Consider the following 27,561-nt stretch of genomic DNA (forward strand, 5'->3'; position numbering starts at 1 on the left):
TAAAGATAATGGTTTTTAATCTAGCAATTGGCATGAATCAATTTTTTTTTTTTTTAAACTTGTATAGCTGTATGTGAATACATGAAATATCCAAACTAACTGAATTTGCACTGACCCAACTCTATTCCTGGAAGTGGTCCGGGTTCGATCGCAAACAATAACCTACACAACAACATTTGCTTTCCGTCTATATCAAAATTAAATCAACTGCTGAGAAAATGAAGCATATGTATAATATGTACCAGCTGTTAAACCACTCTATTAGCTACACGAATCTTGGTATGAGAAATGATTGTAGAGCAGCCTAAGCCGACAGGACTGAAATGACAGGACAAAAACAAGACCTGAGAAGTTGGGCATCAATATGCTGTTAAGTGTGTAGTGTTTCCCACTTTAAATTCTCATTCTAAAATGTTTCTGCAAATAGGTGATGGATTAACAATCCACAATTTGCCTAACATGGTAGCAATTTAACATATGAATGATGTGGGCTACAGTTTAAAGAAACTGGCTGAAAATTGGTAAGCCAGCACCATTAAAGATAGGGAGTTTTTTGGTAAGTATGTTATACCACTTAATGCTTTTTTAAACCAAAGTCCGCTGATAACCCTTTAAATGGTCGGTATAGTGAGCTATTAAGTGACGTAGGTTTCCATCCACCTGGTATTTTCTTCTCCATCGATACTACACAACTGTTTCGGATTACTAAATGAATCATTGCCATAAATGACAGAAAACCTCATTTTGATTTATTTTTATGTTCATAAATTTACTAGAATATTTCTACAGAACTAAAATGCATGTATTGTTTAAACACCATAAAAAACAACCACTTATTTGTAAGCAAGTGACACTAAAACGTTAAGAAAAAGCACAACAATAAATATTGGCCAGAGAAATCTGAAAGTATATTTGTAATTCTAAACAAAAATACTAATTAATCCAAATCATATTAATAAGACATGCATGGACAGGGCACTACCACTGGGTTTGGGTTCAATTTTGCTCCCTAAAGCAAAGCAAAACTGCAATTAATGTCACGTGTATTTCTTTTGCCACACAGTATCTGCTGGCAGTGCCCATCTTCTCAAACACAAGAGCAACTTACTAGTTGCCCTAAACTTTTGCTTCCAGAATACGGTCTATCAACCCCCAAACCAGGAAGCGTCTGTCCCAGTTTGAAATTTACACTGAAGATAACCCCAACAAGGGAAGGAACCAATGACCTCCAAAAGGATATTCATAAAATCGTCTCAAACAGTTTTCACAGCAGCCATAACTTTGGTCATAACATTAATATCAAAAAGTTCCAAACCACACAAACACACAATTTTTGTGGTAAGACACAGCTGACCTCAAATTTGGACTGCCACACATGATTTGGGCTATGATCTCCTATTAGTGGTGTCATACAATATTAATAACTGGATCAAGGAGATAAACATACTTCTTATTCAATTTTATCCCCAAAACTTTCAGAAATCAGGAAAGATATATTTCTGTTTTAAAGTCAAACTACAATTACTATATTTAGTATTATTCAATTTAAATAAAGTTTAAAATCTGGCTCATTTTTAACAATTTGGAAGATTGTTCTTTTAGTCTGATGCAAAAAAATAACCCAATACCTTTTATGTAAATAAACAAAAACGGCTGATTGCACTTCACAATTAACAGAAACACTTTCTAAATTGAAAGTTATCCATGTATATAAAACAAAAACTTCAGTCTCTTTTCCTGTAATGCTTTATACAACACTAGTTGGAGGACTATATATAATTTTAGAATAAGGATCCACCATTGCGTCATTAAACTTACACACAGCACTCACTGCAATAGAAACATAGGTAATTTATCAGTCAGATATACTGTAGGCAATACTAAGAGGTGCTTTGTACAACAAAATGGGCTATGTGTTCTTGTTTTACATGCAAAAAATACCATTTCCACTGCAGATGCAGTTTGTCTCATCCTGCTCTAATTATGCTGTATGTGCCCTTTCAATACAAAAATTGGAGCCGTCAGTAGAGAAACACCACAATATGGATAACCACGTAGTAATTGACCTAAAATTAAAACAAATCTATATATCTCAACAGTTATCACAATAGGGGTGATTCACTTTGGAATCTTGGTATCGATAGATCTGTTAACAGAAATAACCAGTAAGAAAAAATAACAAAAGTTGAATTAACTAATGATTCCTGATTCTACAGAGGATTAACATTGTGCGTACGTACTCTCACAAGTGGACCCTATTGGTAGTAACCAGAGCAAAGGTCCTAGACTTAAAAGAAATAGTGGCATGATATCAGTAGAGAGTGCAAGAGAGATTCTGTTCTCAGCTATGTATTTCGAGTCTCCAAACTATTCTCTTTACATAGAAAAGAAGGAGAGGTCCATTATGATGTTAAGATGCTCGCGCTGGTATTAAAGTCCCAGGGATTTCTTCACAATCTGTTCAGCTATTTTGAAAAACTGGTCTCTTTCTTCACGCCACATCTTTGACGCATCCACGTTGGCACCACTCTCATCGTTTGGCTCTATGATTAAAAACAACAGGTTTTATTATGACACTGTAAAGAGAGAAGTGTGTACAGAGGAGTAGTAGTTTGGTATCTCTAGCCACTATAGGTTTGTAGGGGGAGAGTTGAAACTATAAATGCAGAGTCTACAGGTCTAGATCATTGTTCTTAGTGAACTGCAGAAATTAAATCTTTAGCTTTCCAACATTACATTCAATAACTTAACTGCAACATGCTTTAATTATCAACCGCCTTTCTGCGAGTTCTTCTTAACTTTTAAAACATTTCATGGTACAGCAGAGCAGCGCTCTCTGTCATGTTGGTTTGCAGTGTCCCCAATGTAAATGTATGAAGAGGGACAGTACGGCAGTGAATGTGGTGCAAGTTCTTTCAACAGAAGGGGGTTATCTCACCTGCCAGCATGCTGACCACTGACAAGAGTATCTTCTCAACACTCTGAACGGGACTCCATCTCTCAGCACTGCTCTCGTATCCCATCGGGTCATCACCTGGGGCATGAAGGATGGAAATACACACTCGACCGTCTGGGTAGACTGAGCACGAAGAGACAGATACATGAATTAGTCACCAGAATCAGAGGGTTCTTCACAACTTGGTTCTTTGCTGTACAAAGTGAGTATTATAGGATGGCTAACATTTATGTATGAGGAAACATCGGCACCAGTTGTAGCGAGCGGTCTGTTTATTTGCTACAAGTGGAAATATAACCCATACACCAACACTCAGGCCTGTAACTTCTGTGTAAATTTTGTGTCATGAGTTTCTTTGTGAAACTGATGCTCTTAATGGCTGAAAGATCCTCAGCAGTCTGTGCAGCTATGGCCAAAAATCTTGCATCATCTATAATTTAGGATTGAGACAACTTATAAAAAATGTAAAAAAGATTTATAGGAACATCATTTATTTAACATCATGTAATCAAATTACATGATGTTAATGTAACATTAGTCAGCAGGTTTCATTTGACTTTATAAAGCAAAATGAGTTCATTCTATAGGGTGATGCAAAACTTTTGGCCATAGCTGGAATTACCAATACAATACCAGTGAAGCATAATGTCCTATACCACTTTCAAACTACGATGTGTAGATGTGTAGCAGGCACTTATTTTGTATTACTAGGTGACCTGGAAACACTTAGTAACTAAAATAGGAAATAATCTCAAATAGTATTTTTAATGTTAACTTTATTATTCCAAATACTATTTTTTATTTATTCATTTATTTATTTTATATATATAATAGAGTAGGTGTTCCCAACCTTAATTTGGAGGCTTTAGGACCCTGGGGGTTTAGGGAACATCTACTCCATCTTAGTGAGGGTATCTGCAAAAGGCAGCCATGTTAATGAAAATGGTGTAATTGGTTAATTTAATTGTATGATTTGTTAATTGTTTTGGCAGCTGGCATGACCATTGTAAATTAGAGCCAGATGCCCACTCTTGTTACTGTGGGGCATAAGCCTCACAGTTTGTTAATTCAGGGCTGCAGAGTTGGAGGAAGCAGAAAGCTGTGTGCTCTGCTTCCAAACAGTCATGTAAAGTAAGTACTGTGTGTACTGTGTTTCTCTGCAACAACTGTGTGTTGTAGTTTCGTATCGGTAAGCAGGGAGTGTACTCTGTTTAGTTAGTACTCCTTTGAGGAGTTTGGCTTTTGTTTGTTTTTATGAATATACAGGCCCTGTCCTGTTTAAATTACATCTCTGGTCCAATAAATGTTTCTTTTACACACAAGACAGTGAAAAGGTCCCGAATTGTGGCAAGGCACCCCCACTTTGTCACAAATATACACAGAGTGACCCTAAAACCCGTCTTTCCTTGTACAAGGTGCAAGCACCTTTAAGTGAAAGGTGTATGCGGCACAGATGGATGGCTCTTTGATAGAAACAGTTTAATTTCTTTGAAGTCTTCCCACTGATGATGGGAATGGGAATGTAGAGATGGGAGCCCAGCTGACAAGAATTAAGTTTTTGCAGACATCAGGCTTTTAAAGACTGTCACCCACCCCTGTGGTAGCTTTGACAGACTCGCTGAGAGCAGAAACTGACTCAAGACTGTCACAGCTACTGGAAGCAGGCTGATCTTTGGGATACAAACTGAACATTTGTGAAACTGCAACAAATATTGTAATGACTAATGTATTTGAAAGAATATAAAGTCAGCAGAAATATTAAACAAATTGTTAAAACACAGTATTCAGAAAAACTGTTAAAATGTACTCTATTAGTCTGAGAATATTGTAGAATTCCATATTCCTGTTTATTCTAGTATAACAGTAGAAACATTAGTGAATGTGTAAGGTCAGGCCGACCTGCTGAAAGTTCCAAACCTCCCTTATCAGGCAAAAGCATCTTATAATTAGACTCAGAGCCTCAAACATTTTAATCCAGTGAGAACAGAATAGCAAAATCTATGGAGCACAGTTAATATGCCAGGAACAATTGAACTAGAATAGGTTTGTGGTTATATCAAAGTATAGCAGTCCTAAGTTAATATTCAAGGTTGCATTTGCTGCTAAGCAGGTGCCTAATTAGAAAAATAACCTCTTGTCTTCTGTGTATATCAATGAAGTAAAATAAAATTGCAATTTATAAAAGATATTGCTATATTGAAGTATCTGAATTACAAATACATATTATAAAATCATTTAAAGTTAAACTGTTATACAAATAATTATTGTTGAAAGAACATATTACAGTTAAAAATGAGATAAGTTCAGTACTGTATGACAGGTATTTATTACATTTTCTACATTTCACCTAAGAGTGTTGGGAACTACAAATTAAATGTGGAATGGCAACTTTGGCTGATTTACTTTTGCTGCGCCAATACCCTAAAAACACGTTAACTATCTGTGCTGTATAGATATCTACTGGCAGTTCTCGCGCTTCGCTGTAACTTGGCGTGAGGAACTACCGTTCCTCTCGACCACAGTGGGAAAACAAGGGTTAGATCTGGAAATGTCAGAAATTGCACTGCTCAAAATCACACATTTATATGCTCACATTATTTTGTTATACAATGAATAACCTGTAAACTGAATATGGTACAAAATGACAACAAGTATTTGTCTACACCAATTGGCAGCCTTGATTTAGCAATCCTGTCTAATACTGTAGCCCTCACTAAGAATCTGTGGAGGGACACATTTAATACCTACAAGGAGATAGTACTGAATTCGATTCTGCTTTCTGAGGGCGAGTCAAATGAATAGCTTACTGTTCGGGTGGAACATTTCACAGGTAAATCTCATCTTTGGAGGGCTAAGAGGGTAGTCCGAAGGAAAACTCAGGATTGTTGGAAAAACACCTCCTTCGAAACAGGTATCTTCCGGGCCCCTGCACACAGAAGACAGAACACACGTGAAGTACTGTCGTCTGGAATCTTATTTCCAAGCAGGAACCTGACTACAAAGTCTAATGTATATTAGTTGTATTATATAAATTGTAATTTTGTCATGCCTGCTTAAATTGGACAGGAGCGTTTCCTACATTTGTGCTTGACGATACATAAACCACATGAAGAAAAGGGTCCCAGGTTATGTGTGCGTGCAAAACAGCGGGGTAACTGATGCCCAACATGGTGAGACAGCAGATATAACTATTTGGAGCTGATATAAATAACTGATGTTTCATGAGAAATAGATTCAAAATAGATAAATGTAGAGGGCCGTTCAGGAGATTTCCTGAAGGAATTAGATGCAGTAATCGTTAGAGTGGGGACACAGTGCTCCCGAACAATTCAAACACCATGAAGAGCTGCCATGTCCATTCAGTTCAATCCTGGCTCCCACTGGTGGCCGTAAACCCTATTGACTGAGGAAGACAATGCACAAACACACAACAGTATTTAAAAGCTCAACAGTATTTTACAATCCTGCCAAACCAACACACTTTCCTTTATTTTTCTTCTAGCTGCTACCGAATTCCCACAAGCCAGAAAACACATCATCTAAAATGTTGGCGCTTGTCATCCTATTTGTGGGTAAGCAGGGATACTCCAGGTTTCCACTTTTGGGAATTTTAAACCCGATAGCAAAACAGTGTTTGCATAACTAATGCCAAAGGTAAGAAAAGCGCTGCCAGAATACAAGTATGGAGAGATGCATTAAGAGGTGAACAATTAAAAAAAACAAAAAAAAACATATCATTAAGATGGATCTACAGGGGAGCTGTTTACACAAGTCCTGTGCTTTAGGGTTATTCCCTTGGCTAGAGCTTGCTCACAGCGAGTCATGAACCACAGAACAAATTCACTGATGTTGGTCTCTGCATAGATCAACAGCAATTCACCTCTCCAAAGCAGTTACGTATAGAATGTCAATGTGCTGCAACACAATGTATGTAAGGTTGTAAGTAAATATTCTTTCAAAGTGCTTTACTCTGTTAAACCTTTTTTCTTGTTCCCTACAAGAAAAAAGGTTTACCAGGTTTAATATGTGACCTTAAAAACTGACACCACACTGAAAAACACAGTTGTAGCCAATGTTGTCTTCTACGGACACTGGCAGCACACTATAATCTTGAGAAGCTATTGAGTGTGCTTGGAGACAGAAGACTTTTGGCACACTGGTGTTTTGTAATGTGCTGTACAGCAACAAGCTAACTCTCAACACTTTAAAAGGTTAAGACTCTTTTAAACTCAGTTTTGATAGTGCTTAGCACCTTGTTGCTTTTGAGTTTTAATAAATATCAAAGCAATTACTTTAAATCTGTGATGGAACCTCACTTTGCCAGAGTGAATAAAAACACGCCTTTAACCAAATAAAGTTGGCTTATGGCCAACGGTTTGGATCAAATAATTACTGATCACTCAACAGCATTACTTACAAAAACGCGAGCCGATTGAAATAAGAGTGGCTTTAATATTAAACACTTCTGAGAAATTGTTAAGGGTTCAACCCTATGAAAACCAAAGTGAAATACAAACCAACCCCTTCAAAAAGACATGGGGAATTCCTGTGTGACTTATTTAATAAGTGATCAATAACTACAGCAATTTGGATAGGAGGTAACAACCAAGATCCCCCTAGAATTTTCAAGCCCAATAGTACAAACCCAATACATCACATATTAAATCACCGTACTTACATGATAAAAGCCTCCCATTCAAAGAAATTCTCTTCACTGACAGGGCCTGTCAAGGTGGAAGAGAAAACCTATTTCAAATACAGCTACAGGAATCTGCAGTCTCCAGCTTCTGAGTGCATGCTCTATTATGTCACTCCAAGTACAGTAGGTTTGTCACATTCATCCTCCACCATGGCTGTAAATTCAAACTTAGCTTTAAAAGTAGCAATATCTACATAAAGCATATGCCCATATTATTGCAGGTACCAGGATTCCAATATCCAGAACTATATTAATCTATTTTAATTTCTAGAGCATTAAAATTGAAATACAGTGAAAGGAGGTTTAGTTTTAGGTCTGACACTAACTAGATCATTGAAATAGACCTCATGAACTAGACCTGGATGGTTAACTTTGCATTAAGAAGAAGTTATTAGTTAAATGCTAACAGAGAAAAATGAAAAACTACAGTACGAATTACAGTTGAGGAATGACAGAGGAATGATAAAATTGTAATGACTGTGATGAATCTTACCTGCCACAATCCCCTCCGGTGGATTCAATGTCAATTCTGTTGAGGGAAGAAAAAAACAAAAAACAAAACACAAGTTCAGTCTGACTGGACTATCTAAAAGCTGAGTATTACTAAGAGAAATACAAAGCGACGGAGCAATGCAGTGACAAATACAGACTAATAACAGTATTACTGTATACTTATACTGATTTCTTCTTTGAGATGTTGCTAGTAAAATAGCAACATCTCAATTAACAGATGCATCGATTATTGATCATCTGTCCTTAAATTTCCAGTGCTTAGATTACATATTGGTGAATCAATGCATCAAATTAGAGTAAAGTTTGAAGTCTCCCATTGCCAGTTTGCATTAAAACACAGATTATCAAGTTACATGCTTATATTACAGTAGGTAGCTAATGTCAACGTATTGCTAGGATACAAACCTTTCGGCCTCTATTTCGCGTTGGTCAAGTCACGAGTTAAATAATTTATTTATATTTATCTGATTAAAAAATGAAAAACACAATTTTATTTATTTATTTTTTAAATGTAATCTTACACGAAGGTTGGTCGTTTTTGACAGGAAAGCGATGTTTGGCAACTTATTGGGTTTTGTGTAGATGGTATACATAATACTCGATTAAGAAATGGGGCTGCCCACTTAACTAATTGACTATATTGATCATCTCTAAGATAAAATAGCTTATTTCTAAGTTTTTTTTTTTTTTTTTTTTTTTTTTTTAATGGTTTAACCAGGCACAATATCAGTGGTTGGGTATGAGGGGTGGGGGTGCTATACAGTAAAAACAGGTTTAATTGCAAGTATTATCCAGGCCTAGTCATTCATTATTTAACACATAATAATAATAATAATAATAATAATAATAATAATAATAATTACAAAAACCACAGAGCTCACAAAGAAATATTTGATGGAAATTCTCCAATGGTCAAGTCTACCCATCACATAATGAAACAACCCACAGTATTTCATTTCACTTTTCATTAACTAATCCTTAAACAACATGGCATTTGGGGGGGCTGAAAACAATGGTTAATAGCTTGGCAGTCTCAGTTCACACGCCTGACGGTGTTGCTTTTCATTGTGCAGAAGGATGACAGCCACTTGGAAACATCAAGATGTACACAATATTCAAAAGGAGTTCGACAAGGGCACAGTAAAGCATCACCACTACCACCTGATACTTGAATAGGTGGATTGATTAAACTGTTATCTGACATTACTATAAACACTCCCAAAAACAGTTGCCATGGGCACATGTATGTATTTCTCAATAGTTTGAGGGCACGATCATTTTTCTCTCGATATAACTACAGTAACTGCTTTAAAATGTAAAATAAAATAAAATAAAATAAATGGCACAAAAGCAGAGATTAAGCACACGGAGTAGAAGATTGTAATGACCTTAGTTCCCCTAGCAATACATCAGTTTTGCCGTATTCCCGATTATGTCACCTCCTGTCGTGGGAGCAACATACATTTTCCCATGGGCACAGCTTTGGGGTCCATTGCTGATAACATTTGCATCTTCATAATGTATCATTTCTTACCTGTTAACTATCCTATTATGTGTGTTCCCATATTATTATTTGTTGTTTTCTGCTTAGATCATTATTTAGCAGTCTGCTTATAAAATCTAATTTCTGAAGTGAGGTGGAATGACCACTAGGGGTGTGCTGTTGCATTTCTTGCCGTATAGAGATTTTCCATTTACAAACTAGGTTAACACAGCTGCAAATCCTATTTGTATTTATTCATGTATTTATTTAATTTATTACCTCCGAGGAATTTGAAACAAACTGGACTGTCACCAAGGCTTGTTTCTGATAAAGGCTGTGGAACGATGTATTGGTACCAGAGTACAAACAGACACAATTATTAAACTGCACAATTAAATATAACTGTAGGACAACACCTTACACCAAAATACTACATGGAGATTTTTTATTTATTTATTTTTTTAATCTCAATAAAGCTACATTATGCCTGAGAACTGAAGAAAAATAAAGCGCAGGTGGCCCCACATAAGGAAGTAATGAGATAGCAGACAGAATATACAGCCACAGTGAACACAACCCAGTAGACAGAGATGTCTGCAGTGTGTTAAGATGAATAGAATAGGAAGGAAAATTATACAGCAATTTCTGCTGTCTTAAACTACAGAAAGACTCTTCAGCTCTGATTAGATTTCCTTTTATTATATTTTTTACATTGAATCTATTAAATAGAGAAATAATGACATTACAGTTGAATACTGTCTAGACAAATTTACTTTTTCTTGAGATTGTGCACAGATATCAAGCTAATGCAACAGTTTAAAAAAATAAAACTAGAATGATATTCATTTTTATGTGCACTATCTGTGCATTACTAATATGTCATTGTAGATATAACTTGTAATCCTAACTTGTTGCATCCTAGTTGTATTTGCACTTACTGTTAACTATATTGTATTTCAATATTAAGCTTGCACTGTAACCCTGCAATACTTGTGAGGCACCTTGGATAAAGGTGTCTGCCAAGTAAAGACACAGGACTCAAAAGTTCAGGCATTTCTGAATGGCCAGTGTCAAGCTTTCCCATTTTTCACTTATTGTGTGTGTGTTTGTTGTTTCTTTTTTTTTGTTCAGTGCTTAAATGCTGTGGATAAATGTTTCAGGACTTTAATAAAGCACAGTGCAATTGCACCACCTACAAGAGAGAAGATGTACTGTACAGAAATTAACTGTCAAAATGACTTACACATCCTTTACATTTTGAAGATCAATATGATTTTATAACTATTGCACCTAAAACACACTCAATTGACTGTACTGTACATCAGTTCCAACCTATCCAAGAACTGGGGGAAATATTTTGGATAGGGAAACCATCCCAGAATTGGTTGCACAACGGAACCGTGCTGCAAGGCAATGGCAAAGCTTTTTTTTTTTGTGGAAATACAGTTTGACTGCAGGGTCAGAGACCACTATATATATATATATATATATATATATATATATATATATATATATATATATATTATATATAATGTATACATGAGGCAAAACGTGTGAAAATGACCTTAAGTCAACACTCTACTGTGTCTATACAGCAGAAACCTATAACATCACACAACCTTATATTAGGTCAGAGATCAATGGCAAGATCCCCACATTTAGCATTCAATGTTTATACATTTTTTTTTAACCTTACATACAATTTAGAGAATCATAGAATACAGCTGTGTATCAAATATGAAGGCAATATCTCAAAGCTTTAAGTTTTTATCATTCAGAAAACTGATGTAAAGGAGAAAAGAAACAAAACCGTGGATGAACACACAGTATTCAATCCTAACGGAATCTGAATTTGTTTTAGTGAGGTTAATGGAAAACCAATGTGTCTGCTTTGCGAGAAGACCCGAATGGAAGTGAGCTGTGAAAAGCTTCATTTAAAATTGTGTGGCAACTAGCAAAAGGTTAAAAAAAACACAGAGAACTAATGAAACAGCATTTCCTGCTTGCACATTTTAAAAATAAGCATGACATTATTAAACACATCTCCAAGTTACAAGTGTCAGACTCAACAGATGCAGACGAGTGTGCACTATATCTGAAGACCTGTTTACTCAGCTGTACAGTGGTCGTGAAAATGCTGAACACTTCAGCCTAGCACTAGACGAGTCCACAGATCATTCAGACATGCACAGGTAATTGTTTGGGTAAGTTTTTATAATGGTGAAAAATGTGTGGAGGAACTGCTTACATTACTGCCCTTCCTGGCCAAATGTGGGGAGAGCACAATAACTGGTGACATTTGTGGAAGGAACAGGTAAAAATATTAACTTGAAGTTTGTTTCTGAACTACTGACAGCGAGCACCATCCAAGGTTGGAAAAGAAAAAGGACTGATTGCCCTGCTTAAAGCCAACGGCGAGATTCCATACTTATTTTCCTATCGCAGCATTATACACCAGGAAAAACTGTGCTGCAAGTTAAGGAAATGATCTCTGAAAACCACAATGGAGGTTGTGGTTAAAATAGTGAACTGTATCATTGCACTGAAGCACTTTAGGCAAAGGTTCAAACCTTTAGTCCATGAGTATGCAGCTCATTTAGCCATTCGATGCTGCATGCAGAAGTAATAGACAGTGTGGTCCAGTGGTTAAAGTCCAAAGTCAAAGATTGCAGAGGTGGGTTCAAATCCCACCTCTGCCACTGACTAACTCACTGTATGACCCTGAGCAAATCATTTAACCTCCTTGTGCAGATGAGATGTTAAATCAGGGGTGTCAAACTCAGTTCCTGGAGGGCCGCAGTGTCTTCTGGCTTTCGTTCCAGCTGAGCTCTCAATCACTTAATTGGCCTAATGATTTGATTAACTGGACACATTTAACACTTCTCACCAGGCCTCAAAATGTTTCATAAGTAGTGTACCTTGAATCAAGTGCATTTTTACAACCATCAACTGTAAAAGACTTTGAAAAATATTAAATATGTCAAATTCAACAAATAATTAGATCAATTATGTTAATGGAGAGCTTAAGTTGGAATGAAAACCAGAAGATCCTGCAGCCCTCGAGAACTGCAGTTTGACACCCCTGTGTTAAATCAGTGTCCTATTGTAAGTGACTCTGCACATAATGCACAGATCACAGCCTACCTCTGTAAAGCGCTTTGTGATGGTGGTCCACCATGAAAGGCACTATATAAAAATAAAGATAGTATATATTATTAATATGTCTTAGTCATGGATCTGCTTCCTGCCATCAGAGATCTGTTGTTAGAGAAGAGCCGATTTGATCTACTGCCACCACTGAATGATGAAACGTTAATGTCTACAATGGCATTTCTTACCGATATCACCCATCATATGAATACACAACCTCAAGCTACAAGGAAAGGGCAAAATCCTACCTACTTCACTTAGCGATGTTTCTGAATTCTAATCAAAACTTTTTTTTTTTTTATTAATATTATTAATTAATTTTTATGTGTGTTATCAGCTTCTTGAGAATGATTTAAAAAATGTTAAACCTTGCAATATACACAGGCGACAACATTGCGTGACCAACCATGGATAAGGGCGTCTGCTAAGAAATAAATAGTAATAATAATAAACAACAACAACAACAACAACAACAACAAGTGGAGTATCTTCTTACAGAGTCGTCGATTTAGTTTGCCTCTCAACACTGACATGAAACCACGGATGCCAGTACTTTCATTTAGATTACTGTTGTGATGTGTTGTTGTCAACCCGCATTGTTAAACATCTCACCGTATCTTTCTAACAGCAATGCTTTGCCCTATTTTTAATCGAACAGTATTATAAATATGCCATACGTAACATGTGCATTTGAGATGCAACTATACATACAGTGCCTTGCAAAAGTATTCAGACCCCTGACCAATTCTCTCATATTACTGAATTACAAATGGTACATTGAAATTTCATTCTGTTTGATATTTTATTTTAAAACACTGAAACTCAAAATCAATTATTGTAAGGTGACATTGGTTTTATGTTGGGAAATATTTTTAAGAAAAATAAAAAACTGAAATTTCTTGCTTGCATAAGTATTCACCCCCACACATTAATATTTGGTAGAGCCACCTTTCGCTGCAATAACAGCTTTAAGTCTTTTGGGGTAAGTATGTACCAGCTTTGCACACAGTGTTGGAGTGATTTTGGCCCATTCTTCTTGGCAGATTTGCTCCAGGTTGTTCAGGTTGGTTGGATGACGCTTGTGGACCGCAATTTTCAAATAGTGCCACAGATTCTCAATGGGATTGAGATCAGGACTTTGACTGGGCCACTGTAGGACATTCACCTTTTTGTTCTTGAGCCACTCCAATGTTGCTTTGGCCTTGTGCTTGGGACCATTATCCTGCTGAAAGGTGAATCACCTCCCAAGCTTCAGTTTTTTAGCGGACTGAAGCAGGTTCTCTTGCAGTATTTCCCTGTATTTTGCTCCATCCATTCTTCCTTCAATTTTAACAAGATGCCCAGTCCCTGCTGATGAGAAGCATCCCCACAGCATGATGCTGCCACCACCATACTTCACTGTAGGGATGGTGTGTCTTGAGGCATGGGCAGTGTTAGGTTTTTGCCACACATAGCGCTTTGAGTTTTGGCCAAAAAGCTCTATCTTGGTCTCATCTGACCACAAAACCTTTTCCCACATTGCAGCTGGGTCAATCTCATGCTTTCTGGCAAACTCCAGACGTGCTTTCAGATGGTACTTTACTTTTTGAATAATGGCTTCTTTCTTGCCACCCTCCCATACAGGCCAGTGTTATGCAGAGCTCTTGATATGGTTGACTGGTGCACCATTACTCCACTCCCAGCCACTGAACTCTGTAGCTCCTTCAAAGTGATGGTTGGCCTCTCTGTGGCTTCTCTCACAAGTCTCCTTCTTGTTTGAGCGCTGAGTTTTGAGGGACTGCCTTTTCTTGGCAGTGCCTGGGTGGTGTGATTACTGATCCAGCTGTGCTCACTGGGATATCCAAACACTTGGATCTTATTTTGTACCCTTTCTCTAATCTATGCATTTGTATTACTTTATCTCTAACTTCTGTGGAATGCTCTTTGGTCTTCATTTTCCTTCAGATTCACAGCCTGACCAATGATCCTTCAACAGTAGGGTTTTTATCCAGAAAATGTGACAGCAACTTTAATGGTTCACAGGTGGAGGCCAATGGTAAGGTAATTGTGTCCTCGTTAGGGCAATTTCTTTCATCGGTGTAAACTGGGAGCTTCCACAGCACAGGGGTTGAATACTTATGCAAGCAAGATATTTCAGTTTTTTTATTTTTCTTAAAAATATTTCCCAACATACAACCAATGTCACCTTACAATAATTGATTTTGAGTTTCAGTGTTTTAAAATAAAATATCAAACAGAACGAAATTTCAATGTACCATTTGTAATTCAGTAATATGAGAGAATTGGTCAGGGGTCTGAATACTTTTGCAAGGCACTGTACACACACACACACACACACACACACACATACATATACATATATATATATATACATACATACATACATACATAATAAAAAAAACGGCATATACAAATATAGTGGCCCCCAGCTCTGCCATATTTTGAAATGGCCCACAGTAACTTGCAGTTGAGTAGCCCTGCCTGTAGTCTCCTGGACCCTGTGGTAAAAAGACACGACAACACAACTGCGTCTGCTAAGGTTTTTAATAATACTTTAACATTGCAGAAGCAATTAACATCACAGGCAAAAGCTGACCATGGAACGGAACAGAACAGCATTTTGCAAATATTATTATTTACTTAGTGCCAGGATTTCAAATTCAGCATGTAATACAAGTATCTACTCACGTTTATATTCCGCCATGAGCCGTTTCAGCGCTGTCCCCGCCATGTCCCCACCAAACTTTATATACTAACAAGGCTGAAGAACGAAAAGAAACAATTTCAATATCGGCTTGTAAATAATGATAACACCAGTACAAACGCAGCAGTCGCATATAATCTTTTCCGGGTTATTGTGATAACGAGAAAAGGTGAGTTTCCAAGAGGGCCTCTGTTGCTTGATGGGAACCACAGTGCCGCCTCTGGACGGAGTGCTGACGTTCAGGTCTTGACTGGGTATAACAATGCACTTGCTGTACGTCATCGATCACAATCAGCAGTTTCACATTTTATGTTGAATTGTGATAGAAAACCAACAACAGTGCCGGTGCTGTGTCATTATTTAAAGTGGTATAACTTTAGGAATTCTGAACGAATTAGGCAGCAGTGTGGAGTAGTGGTTAGGGCTCTGGACTCCTAAGCAGAGGGTCGTGGGTTCAATCCCCACTGAGGGACACTGCTGTTGTACCCTTGAGCAAGGTACTTTACCTAGATTGCTCCAGTAAAAACCCAACTGTTTAAATGGGTAATTGTATGTAAAAATAATGTGATATCTGTATAATGTGAAATAATGTGATATCTTGTAACAATTGTAAGTCGCCCTGGATAAGGGTGTCTGCTAAAAAATAAATAAATAAAAAAAATTACCTTAAAATAATGCGTACAGGTAGCTAATTAAATAAAAACACAGATCAAAATACTACACCTAATATATTCAAGTATTTGATCAATAGTTTGTATGTAATGTCAGTTTTATGTCCAAATCTATGTATCAATGGTGTATCTCAAGGAAATTCATATCACTGTCTGCCAACTCAGAAGCCTTTAACATGATATATAAAGTATTAGAAATATAGCCATTGCTTAAACATATAATACACCTAATTATATATTACTTTTACAAAAAAACAAAGTTTGGTACTGGACAACACCATTTGGAAGGTACATAAACTAGTTCCACTGCTTGAATGGAAGCTGTTTCCCACAACTGTTTTGAACAGAAGAAAACAAGTCTTTATTAAATCTGGACCCCAATGATGTCTTTGAAACACACTTCTGTGTATAAAAATAACAAGAAATGTAATTATTTGGCTTAAACACTTTTTTTTGCAAATGGGTTTTCGAAGGTTGAGATTTTTATAATTTATTTTTATTTTTTTAGTAGCTGCAACTCCCCCCTCATCTAGGTGGCTAGGAGGCTGTGTGGTCCAGTGGTTAAAGAAATGGGCTTGTAACCAGGAGATCCCCGGTTCAAATCCCACCTCAGCTACTGACTCATTGTGTGACCCTGAGTAAGTCACTTAACCTCCTTGTGCTCCGCCTTTCAGGTGAGATGTAATTGTAAGTGACTCTGCAGCTGATGCATAGTTCACACACCCTAGTCTCTGTAAGTCACCTTGGGTAAAGGTGTCTGCTAAATAAACAAATAATAATAATCTACACAAGGAAAATATATATGAGCCAGCAATACAATATGCCATAAATAACACTAAAACTGCAACAAACTGCATTTACCAGTGACATGTTTATTTTCTACCTGTGATAATGCTAGAAGTATACTTCAGGTTGGATTATGTAGCACAAAAATAAAAGTAGCTCATTGAACACAGTATACAAGTGATCTTTATACAGACTTACAGGTTTTTTTTTTTCGATTGATAAAACACAATTTTCTAAAGACTGTGAAAAAGTTCAAAACTTTTAACACAAAAACCCAAACTATTCACTCCAGAAGCAAAAGCCTTTAACACGTACAAAACCCAAATTTTAAGGTCAGATTTGATAAGTACATCTTGCAAAAGCATGTACTGCACGAAAAACACCAAATGATTAGAAATTTTGTGTTTAATCATTCAAGCAAAATAACATTAATGAATCTTTGTCAGATATTGTTACCTAACACTAAATCAAAATAAAATAAACTCGGCTTCAGTGAGTCATACCCGATTGGAAGTGAGCTGTGAAAAGCTTCATTTAAAGTTGTGTGGCAACTAGCAAAAGGTTAAAAAAAAATTACGTATGGAAAACTAACTCATCGACATCGCATCTAAAGTCTTCATTTGCAAGGCATCCATTGCCTGGAGAAGGGTGGCCTGCTCATAAGGGTGGTAATCATACACCTTCCACCTCCAGGTCAAAAATAACTCCTCGATAGGGTTAAGGAATGAATTGTGGATGTGCTGCAAACCACTCTCGCACTACCACTGCATGATGGAAATTTACATTGTCCCACACCACGACAAATGTGATTACTGCATTTGGTTGTACAAGGTGATTGTGCAGCACATCCAATAAATTCAGCAGAATTGTATGCCCCTAGTAATGGGCTTCGTGCCACAACACCATTCTCGGAAATGGCGGCACACAGTGATATTCCCACCACGCTGCCCTGACACATCGACTGTGGCACGCTGGCCGATGAAGTTCCGACCACGACGTCGACATTTGGCCAGATTGTAGCCAGCTTCATCTATATAAAGGAAATGTCGGTCGACACTGGCATCAAACTTCATCCTCCTCTGAAAAAAAAAAAAAGATGTTCAGTTGTGATTACACTTCACTTTCACAGAACTATGGTCATCACCCTCCTACTGTACTGTAGAACACAGCTCACATACAGTGCCTTGCGAAAGTATTCGGCCCCCTTGAACTTTGCGACCTTTTGCCACATTTCAGGCTTCAAACATAAAGATATGAAACTGTAATTTTTTGTGAAGAATCAACAACAAGTGGGACACAATCATGAAGTGGAACGAAATTTATTGGATATTTCAAACTTTTTTAACAAATAAAAAACTGAAAAATTGGGCGTGCAAAATTATTCAGCCCCCTTAAGTTAATACTTTGTAGCGCCACCTTTTGCTGCGATTACAGCTGTAAGTCGCTTGGGGTATGTCTCTATCAGTTTTGCACATCGAGAGACTGAAATTTTTGCCCATTCCTCCTTGCAAAACAGCTCGAGCTCAGTGAGGTTGGATGGAGAGCATTTGTGAACAGCAGTTTTCAGTTCTTTCCACAGATTCTCGATTGGATTCAGGTCTGGACTTTGACTTGGCCATTCTAACACCTGGATATGTTTATTTGTGAACCATTCCATTGTAGATTTTGCTTTATGTTTTGGATCATTGTCTTATTGGAAGACAAATCTCCGTCCCAGTCTCAGGTCTTTTGCAGACTCCATCAGGTTTTCTTCCAGTATGGTCCTGTATTTGGCTCCATCCATCTTCCCATCAATTTTAACCATCTTCCCTGTCCCTGCTGAAGAAAAGCAGGCCCAAACCATGATGCTGCCACCACCATGTTTGACAGTGGGGATGGTGTGTTCAGGGTGATGAGCTGTGTTGCTTTTACGCCAAACATAACGTTTTGCATTGTTGCCAAAAAGTTCGATTTTGGTTTCATCTGACCAGAGCACCTTCTTCCACATGTTTGGTGTGTCTCCCAGGTGGCTTGTGGCAAACTGTAAACGACACTTTTTTATGGATATCTTTAAGAAATGGCTTTCTTCTTGCCACTCTTCCATAAAGGCCAGATTTGTGCAGTATACGACTGATTGTTGTCCTATGGACAGAGTCTCCCACCTCAGCTGTAGATCTCTGCAGTTCATCCAGAGTGATCATGGGCCTCTTGGCTGCATCTCTGATCAGTCTTCTCCTTGTATGAGCTGAAAGTTTAGAGGGACGGCCAGGTCTTGGTAGATTTGCAGTGGTTGATACTCCTTCCATTTCAATATTATCGCTTGCACAGTGCTCCTTGGGATGTTTAAAGCTTGGGAAATCTTTTTGTATCCAAATCCGGCTTTAAACTTCTCCACAACAGTATCTCGGACCTGCCTGGTGTGTTCCTTGTTCTTCATGATGCTCTCTGCGCTTTAAACGGACCTCTGAGACTATCACAGTGCAGGTGCATTTATACGGAGACTTGATTACACACAGGTGGATTCTATTTATCATCATTAGTCATTTAGGTCAACATTGGATCATTCAGAGATCCTCACTGAACTTCTGGAGAGAGTTTGCTGCACTGAAAGTAAAGGGGCTGAATAATTTTGCACGCCCAATTTTTCAGTTTTTTATTTGTTAAAAAAGTTTGAAATATCCAATAAATTTCGTTCCACTTCATGATTGTGTCCCACTTGTTGTTGATTCTTCACAAAAAATTACAGTTTCATATCTTTATGTTTGAAGCCTGAAATGTGGCAAAAGGTCGCAAAGTTCAAGGGGGCCGAATACTTTCGCAAGGCACTGTACCTACAGTAGTATAATGCAACTTACTGTTCATACCATTACTGTAGTACTTCTAAAATAACTGTACTTACTTGAACAATGCCTTCACCCTTTCCTTATTTCTTTGAAAAGGGACTAAATGGATCTGCTTCATTGTGATTTGGTGCCTTTCCAAAATACGACCGATTGTGACTGTGCTTATCGAATCAATCCCTCGAAACATGTTGTTGTCAGCAACAATGTTCCTTTGGATTTCCCTGAGGCAAATGTCATTCTTGGCTTGGGCCATTTCTATTATGGTCATCTCTTGCTCAGCAGTGAGGATACAACAACAACCACCACTACCTTCTTTCCTTTCAATTCTGAAAACATAACAGTAATGCATATGTAAGACTTCACAGCAACACTACTGTAAACATACTCTTTCAGCAATTACTGTAATACTGCACGTATGTGCATGCAGTGTAATCCAATACTGTAAACACTTGATTTACCGGTTCTCAGTACGCAATGTTCAGATTATTGAGGCTACAGTTGACCTCTTCAGATTGGGTTGGACGACCAGTCCAGCTGCTCTCAATGACAAGCCTCTGTTCACTACATGGTCAATTATGGTTGCTATGATTTCATTGGAGACAACGAAACATCTTGGTTGTTGACCTTGATGTCGACCACGACCAACAACTTCTGCAGCCTGCTCCGTTGTCACAAACTGCTGTTCCTCACAGCATTTTATGTAGTGTAGAAGTTATCAATTAAGTTTCTCTGCATTCTCACATGAACAAGGCAATTTGCAATAATGAGCACTAATCATTAGTAAATAAAATATAGTATTTTGCAAGAATAGATATTGGCATGTGAAATATGTCTTTAAGAGAGGTAATAGCACTTAAAGAATTGAGTGGGGTTTTAAGAATTTAGCATTTTGTATGTAAACATGTAAAAATGTGTTTCAAGTTTAGAATTTTGGAACTCAGTTGTTTTTTGGTAAGAGTTTTGAATGTTTTGATAATCCTTTGAATAAAGTGTTTCTAGCAATCGTACAAAACTAACACAAAACCAGTTTATTTTTTATTTTTTTATAACTAGGTCAACAGGGCCCTATAATATCAACTGTGCTAAACTAAAACTGTCATCTGAGAAAACAGCAGCATCTACTGGAGAACAAGCACTGCCATTGCACTTCAATTTGTATGCTTCCTGATAGTCGGGTTTTCAAAGTTCCCTCTGCAGAGGTTTGTCAAGAACAATTATGTATATGAAAAATATAAATAAAACACTGCCAATGTTACCAATTTATTTTTATAGTAAAAACATTGCTCAAATAAAAAAAAGCTTTTTTCTATAAAGGTAATAAAACAGATAACAGTAGTTTGTACATGTGGTCGGACGTGATACAGTTTGTGATATTCAGAAGCTGAATACCGAAGTTTCCCCACTGGCGACTACTTTTCAACTCAACTTAAGCCTCCACTCAAGTTAAAATCAGCATACGACAAGTGTTTTTTTCTTAAATTGACACAACAGGCAATCTGAGTACCAAACTATATTTATTGTATACAGTAGTAAAGGACAACAAATAAATGTACAAATCAGTAGAGAAACATGACAATCGGTGGAATTTTCTACCCTGATGAAAAAGAAAATGCAGAAAGAAATACAATTAATTTGTTCTCAGTTAACAAGATTGCAAGCTACTGGTGAAGCTTTCTTTTGGACCAGGACAGTCATGTTAATATAGAGATGCCCTTATGCAGCCAAGGCACAGCAAATATCCACTTATTTGCCACAATACAGGTAAGGAATAAGGAAAAAAACACATCCATCTCAGTCTAAAACATGGGGCTTTTTATTGTTTTGCTTTATATATGTCACCCTCCCACCCTCCTCACACACACACAAAAGAAAAAAAAAACCTTGATCAGATTTGATATAAAAATGCAGACCATTTTTTTAATTATATATATTTCTTTATTTTTTTATTTTTATTTTTTAAAAGAGAACATTAATAGACATGAATTCTCTTTTATTCTTTTTTTTAGCAAGCTCTTGCGTGAGGAAAAGCAACATTAGACTGCGTGTGGTTCTGAAGTCCCTAATGCCGCTACACACTTCATCCTTTTGTATATGGTTATTGTTCCAGTGAAGCACTACAGAAATACTGGAAGTTTAAAAAAAAAAAAAAAAAAAAAAAAAGTACTGCACCCTGGCGTGCATGAAATTATTACAGACTACCCAAAGTCTAAAACACTGCCTTGTATGTGGAATTTCAAAAAGCATGTGTTAGAACGTTGCTGGAACAATAACCTGTTTTGGCGTCAACCCCTACAAAAGTATAGGGCTTGTGGGGAAGGCTGTACCTTGTAAATGCATCATGATGGCAATTTATATCAATTGTACCCCCCTCCCCTCCTCCCAGTCTTAGTTCCCATTTTAAAATGTAAATTGTAAGATAGTGTTCCCCTCCCCCCCCTCTTATACAAAGTTTTTTATCTGCTAGCAAATCATGTCCAAACCAGACCCAAATCAGGTACCCATGATGCACCTGGGGATTAAAAACAATAACTGCAAATGCCCTTTTCAGATAATTTTTTGAAATTGAAATTTCTGAAGAATATTTCAGAGAGCTTAGTAAAGTGGGTCTGATCAAGGTCTGCAGTCCCCTGGAAGGGATATGTAGCTTTAACATGCGCCACCGGTCTGCTGCTGAAATACATCAATAGTGTCTTCATCTTCCATCTCAAGCTGAAAAACAAACAGATCTTATCTTGAATATATACCTTTTTTGGACCATTGCTTGCAATGTTATCAGAAAGACTTGTGTTTAGTTTTTTTGTTTAACAGAATTTTAACTTAGTCCAATAAGTGCTAAAATCAGGGGTCTGTAAAACAAACCACATAAAATCACAGTACAATTTAGGTTTAGTAGAGTTGTTTTGACACTAGTATCTTTTTCAAAGCACATCAGGAAACTTGTCAAGTAGACATTTCTTTCATTTATTTTTTCACCTGGATGACAGAGTGAAAGATTGCTGTACAAAATCTAAATTCCAGACATTGCATATAACAGTCTATACCCTAAAGTTGCAATTAATTGTATACCCAGACGCTATCAACTGAACGATTACCAAAAAAACAAACATGATTTGTTTGTTTACTTTGGTAAACAGGTATCTGAATGGACTGCGTATTGTCAATAAAGTGGGTATTAAAAAGTTAAGACAAAGGTTGTCAATGAGGCCTAGATTTTGCACACTGCAGTCATCAATAGCAGACCAGTGGCAAGCCATATATTTGTGGAGAAGGAGATAGGTGTATCTTTATCCAAAGAAGTTTGATCAAAAAGTCTTGCCAGTAGTTTGACAACTTAACCAATATGTTACATGCCCTGTCAGGACACTTCATGCATTTATTTTTATAAAAGGGATCATTCTTACCTGTGCAGGTGTATCAGTTTCATTGATTGGCTGACCGTCAAACCTGAATCTAATTTGCCTCATTGACAAACCCTGGAAAAATAAACAAACAAAAGTTAAATACAATCTTATCTGACTACTCCTTATGCATGACTGTGTCCATACATTAGCATTGTACTGGTACTTTACAGTGTAAATGTACATTAGTTGAATAATGCAGATTACAGACCTACAAAAGTATGACACCCTGCAAAAACATTTAAATATCAGAAATATTTGGTCTACCGCAAAGCACACATTTTAAATTCGGGGTTCAACACTGGTTGAAGTTATGAGAAAGGCACTAAATTAAACAAGTCATTTGGTCCGAGTTCATGCGTCCACACTTTAGGGAAAAAAAGAAATCTCTCCACTGGCTTTACTTTGCATTCACCCATCCTGTCATTTTGCTTACAGCACGAGAAACAGAAGGCACAGGTAGCACATATCAAACAAACTGGAGCTCACAATTGTTTCAGTACCTTTTACTAATATGCCTTATCTTTTTTATACTTACATTTCACCAATTCAATAAAAGCCCTATGAACAAGAAAGACTGCTGTAAATGTACAGTTGAATTACGATAATATGAAGTATGGGTTCTACAGCTGCTATCAGCATGCATTTGAGAAAACATGATTTCGATAGAGACATTCAAAGCAGCTGTTTTTTCTTTTTTCTTCTTACCTGTCTTTCACAGTATGCTTTCATTAGTTTGCTGAGGGGAGTGTGCCTTTTAATTTTAAACTGGACAACAGAGCCGTCTTGGCCAGCCACCTTCAGGTTAATGTGGTCGTTCTCGGTTTTAACTGGATCCTAAAAACAAATGCAATTAAAAGTAAGAGTCACTACCAACCAAAGAATGTCTAAACAAGAGGTACATTGTTGCGTGGCAATTTTCAGGGTAGACTTGTACAGAAAATCCTGATTATTACGAGACCTTAAGAAAGTTACTGCATAATCGGAGATGAGACACCTTTAAAATTTACCGATAAGTAAATTCTTGTCCATGTACAACCGTTGTATTCACTACATTTGTATTTTATATTTAACAAATGTTAACTGACCTGTGGTAAACAGAGTAATTTATGTATGTGAACGTTGCTGTTTGTTAGGTCCGCTGGGTAACTATTTCAATACAACACCTACCTTGCCTTCAGGAAGTTCAGCTCTTTACATTTACCTTCACTCCTAATGCCCGCTCTAAAGTATAGCCTACCATTTATACAACCGGAGGAGAGGAGGATTGTAAGGAGAACAAAGTTTCACAATTCATAGAACTGCACTCAACCGTTCTAAGTAATCCAGCTCAAAGCATCCACACTGAAGTACCGTTTCATGTTTAGTCTGGCTTAATGCATCCACACACTATTGGATAGTTCAGTTACAGTTCCTAGACGCGCAATGAACCGTGGAAATTAAGATAGTATCCCACCAACCACTGGAATTTTCTTTTTTTTTTTAAATAATGTGTTATGCTTCATATTAATAGAGGTGCATATTGCTATAAATAAAACAAGTATTTTGGAAAAAGTAAATGTTAACACACACATGTAGGGCTTGAAGTTTTCAGGTTTTATTTTTAATCAGGTGACATCCCTGTAAACAAATTGAACTGATTCTGTTTTCATAATTAAACTAAGAAAAAAAAAACTGTTAATTACAAAACAATCTTTGCCCTTACCTTCATATCTTGCCTGAGACCAATTCTGGTACCCTTAATATTTCAAACAGAGCTAACAAATTACGTGAATTGTACATCCCTGATCCTAATTTTAACTCGCATTTCATTTTTGCTGTCGCCTAATTTAACGTTGTGTCTGTTATTTTCCCCCATGTCCTGACAGCTTTTTATAGCAAGTTCTTCAGGCGCCTGTATTTCGCCAAAGCACTTTGAAATACTGGAGGGGACACATAAAAAAATGTAGTACAGTATTACGCAGTCCACACTTCTGATAAACCGCACTACCTGATGAGATCTAATTAGAACCGGTCTCGAGTACGGTATTAAACGCTGCGTAATGCGGACGCAAACCCTATTTAGCACTTTTAAGTCGGTTTAAAGGCAACTAATACGGGTAAAAGGCATAGTGAGGCCTAATACGGTTTAAAAGGCATAGTGTGGACAGGGCCTTAAGTTACTAGTTTGAAATCATGACCATTTCTTAATGTTGACAAACTTGGATTCAATGCTCTACAGTACAATTTAATCAACATAAATAGGTATTCATAAACGTTTCATTTTAAATGTACCAGTAAATCGTTTTTTGTGACTGAACAGGCCTGTTTGCAAACATCTGAAAAGGCAACCTAGGCAACGGATGAAAAAACAAATACGTCCATTACTTCTCAATGTGAATACTGAAATTATATATATAATATTCGTTACGTACGGCAATGTACACATTGTATTGGATGCTCGAGAAAATTATATTTAGTTATACTTGTACTACCCGCTAGTAGTATTTACGCCGAAGACGTATGGCTTTGCCCCGACTCCATTGCGCTTTCACAAATAAAATCGCGTAGGACTGAATTAGAAAATGAATTGCGCGGTACGGATAAACAATGGCGCAGTTTCAATGGAAACTATCGCCCTCCGTGGTATAAATCTGCTGTATATATATTAAAATAAAAACTCACACATATACAATGAGAAAATAAATCAGGAAAAAGTCGGACATATTTTAATTTTGCAGACCTTTTTTTTGTTTGTTTGTTTTTTTCTGCCCCCAAAAAATGCGGCAACCCATGCGCCAATGAAAGCCTGAACATTGTACAGATTAATCATAATGTTAATAATTTTAAAGAATAAAAAAAACGTTAATGAAAATACACTGCATCTCACCTTTGGCTTCTCTTCAGACATGTTCTCAATGATTTACAAGTTAATATATTAATTTTATAAGGAACCGCTTTTGAATCACCTCCACCGCCTGTCTTCGCCGCTTCGGGAACGCGCCTTGTCGTTGGAGGCCAACTCATTGATTGGAGGGTTATTTGTCACGTGACATTTTTGTTCTCCGGGAGCGCGACTGATGTGAATGCGCATCCATTCATATGCACGGGGACGCGCGGAAATACGTCATACACCCTCAACTATCTTTGACTGTGCCCAGGGGTAAGGCCCCTTTTTCAGATATTAAAGAGACAACTTGTATTCAAGCGTACTGATGTACGGTTCACAAGAAGGGGCGTGGTATTTCTTTATATAGTAAATATGTTAAACTGTTATATACCTGTTTATAAGGTTTTAGGGTTTTGTTAAATAATTTCCACATACATGTATTACCATTCTTGCTGTTTAACTATATATATATATACATATACATATACATATATATATATATATATATATATATATATATATACATACATACTACAACTTCTACAACCAACATATTATCTATTGTATATATGCATATTTAAATCTTGATGCGCGAGTCAGATTTGTCAAGTTATAAATAGTGCATGTTTCCTTTTCTAATTTAGTCATCACTTAAATACCGTAATCAGTTTTAAAAAGCTAAAATGGCACTAAAAATATTATATCACACGTGTGTTGGTCATACAAATCCATTGCAGCCACCGCACTGATAATGCAGGTCGGCCATTTTGAACCTCCAGCGAGGCAGCTTTGAGCTTCACTCGCTAGAGCTCTCGACGTGCAGGTTCAATACAAAGCGCCACGTAACGCTCTGCCTATTGAACGCACCCCAGTACTTAAGAGGCTGGACAATATTTGGAAATACCTGCACATTTAGCACTTTAGTGTAAATTGGTAACTTGTTTTACATGACTGATTAATTTATTACGCAAATTGGATTTTGTAATTTATAACCAAATGGAACGAGACAGCAGGCTGTGATAGCTATATAAAGCCATTCTAGACTAGATGATTACAATGGATTATCCTCTGATTTTAAATTTTTTTTCCACAAGGTGGAACCTATAGATTTAAAAATGAAAGTCAAGTATAAATTACTTAATAAAGAAGATAGCAGATTTTAAAACCTTAAATCTTCCACTATATATATTACATTTAATAAATCCACACAGTATTTTTAGATCACTTTTTAGAATGTATAAAACAGTATTTTTTCCATATGTTTGCGTGCCAAAAAATCTTCTGCTATCATCATGTTACCATGACAAGAGCACACCTCCGGTATAAAAGGGATCATCTTCACTCCAGTGTTGTCTTCAATTCATTGTAGAGCCTTCTAGAATTCCACTTAGCAAATGTTCTTGTAAAGTATAAGCTTTTCTGAATGCACTTCATCAATACAATAACCCCCTGGCCGAGAACATATTCAATTTATTTTCACTCTCAGCCAATCACACTTTGCCAAGTCCAC

At 37.0% G+C, this 27,561-nt stretch overlaps 2 protein-coding genes across 2 annotated transcripts; both read right to left on the bottom strand.

Moving 5' to 3' along the window:
• Positions 1-5: 5 nt before the first annotated feature.
• LOC117426890 (ubiquitin-conjugating enzyme E2 G2-like) lies at positions 6-15,721 on the bottom strand. Its single transcript, XM_034045061.3, has 6 exons — positions 15,490-15,721; positions 8,149-8,184; positions 7,635-7,680; positions 5,764-5,882; positions 2,939-3,079; positions 6-2,543 (listed from the first exon to the last, which is right to left on the bottom strand). The coding sequence occupies exons 1-6, from the start codon at positions 15,530-15,532 to the stop codon at positions 2,431-2,433; spliced, it is 498 nt and encodes a 165-aa protein (XP_033900952.1). The 5' UTR covers positions 15,533-15,721; the 3' UTR covers positions 6-2,430.
• Positions 15,722-21,281: 5,560 nt separating this feature from the next.
• LOC117426230 (small ubiquitin-related modifier 3) lies at positions 21,282-26,211 on the bottom strand. The gene is made up of 4 exons (XM_034043619.3): positions 26,052-26,211; positions 23,891-24,019; positions 23,186-23,257; positions 21,282-22,493 (listed from the first exon to the last, which is right to left on the bottom strand). The coding sequence occupies exons 1-4, from the start codon at positions 26,070-26,072 to the stop codon at positions 22,431-22,433; spliced, it is 285 nt and encodes a 94-aa protein (XP_033899510.1). The 5' UTR covers positions 26,073-26,211; the 3' UTR covers positions 21,282-22,430.
• Between the last annotated feature and the right edge of the window lie 1,350 nt (positions 26,212-27,561).

Source organism: Acipenser ruthenus, chromosome 11 (genome assembly GCF_902713425.1).
Source record: "Acipenser ruthenus chromosome 11, fAciRut3.2 maternal haplotype, whole genome shotgun sequence".
Classification (NCBI taxonomy): domain Eukaryota; kingdom Metazoa; phylum Chordata; class Actinopteri; order Acipenseriformes; family Acipenseridae; genus Acipenser; species Acipenser ruthenus.

Coding starts and splice junctions, on each gene's coding strand:
- LOC117426230 (XM_034043619.3), bottom strand. CDS start 26,072: ATGTCTGAAGAGAAGCCAAAG. Junction 23,258..23,890: donor AAGCATACTGTGAAAGACAG/GTAAGAAGAAAA, acceptor TTATTTTTCCAG/GGTTTGTCAATGAGGCAAAT. Junction 22,494..23,185: donor AAACTGATACACCTGCACAG/GTAAGAATGATC, acceptor TTTGTTTTTCAG/CTTGAGATGGAAGATGAAGA.
- LOC117426890 (XM_034045061.3), bottom strand. CDS start 15,532: ATGGCGGGGACAGCGCTGAAACGGCTCATGGCGGAATATAAAC. Junction 8,185..15,489: donor GCTCATGGCGGAATATAAAC/GTGAGTAGATAC, acceptor TTCCCTCAACAG/AATTGACATTGAATCCACCG. Junction 2,544..2,938: donor AGTGGTCAGCATGCTGGCAG/GTGAGATAACCC, acceptor TTTTAATCATAG/AGCCAAACGATGAGAGTGGT.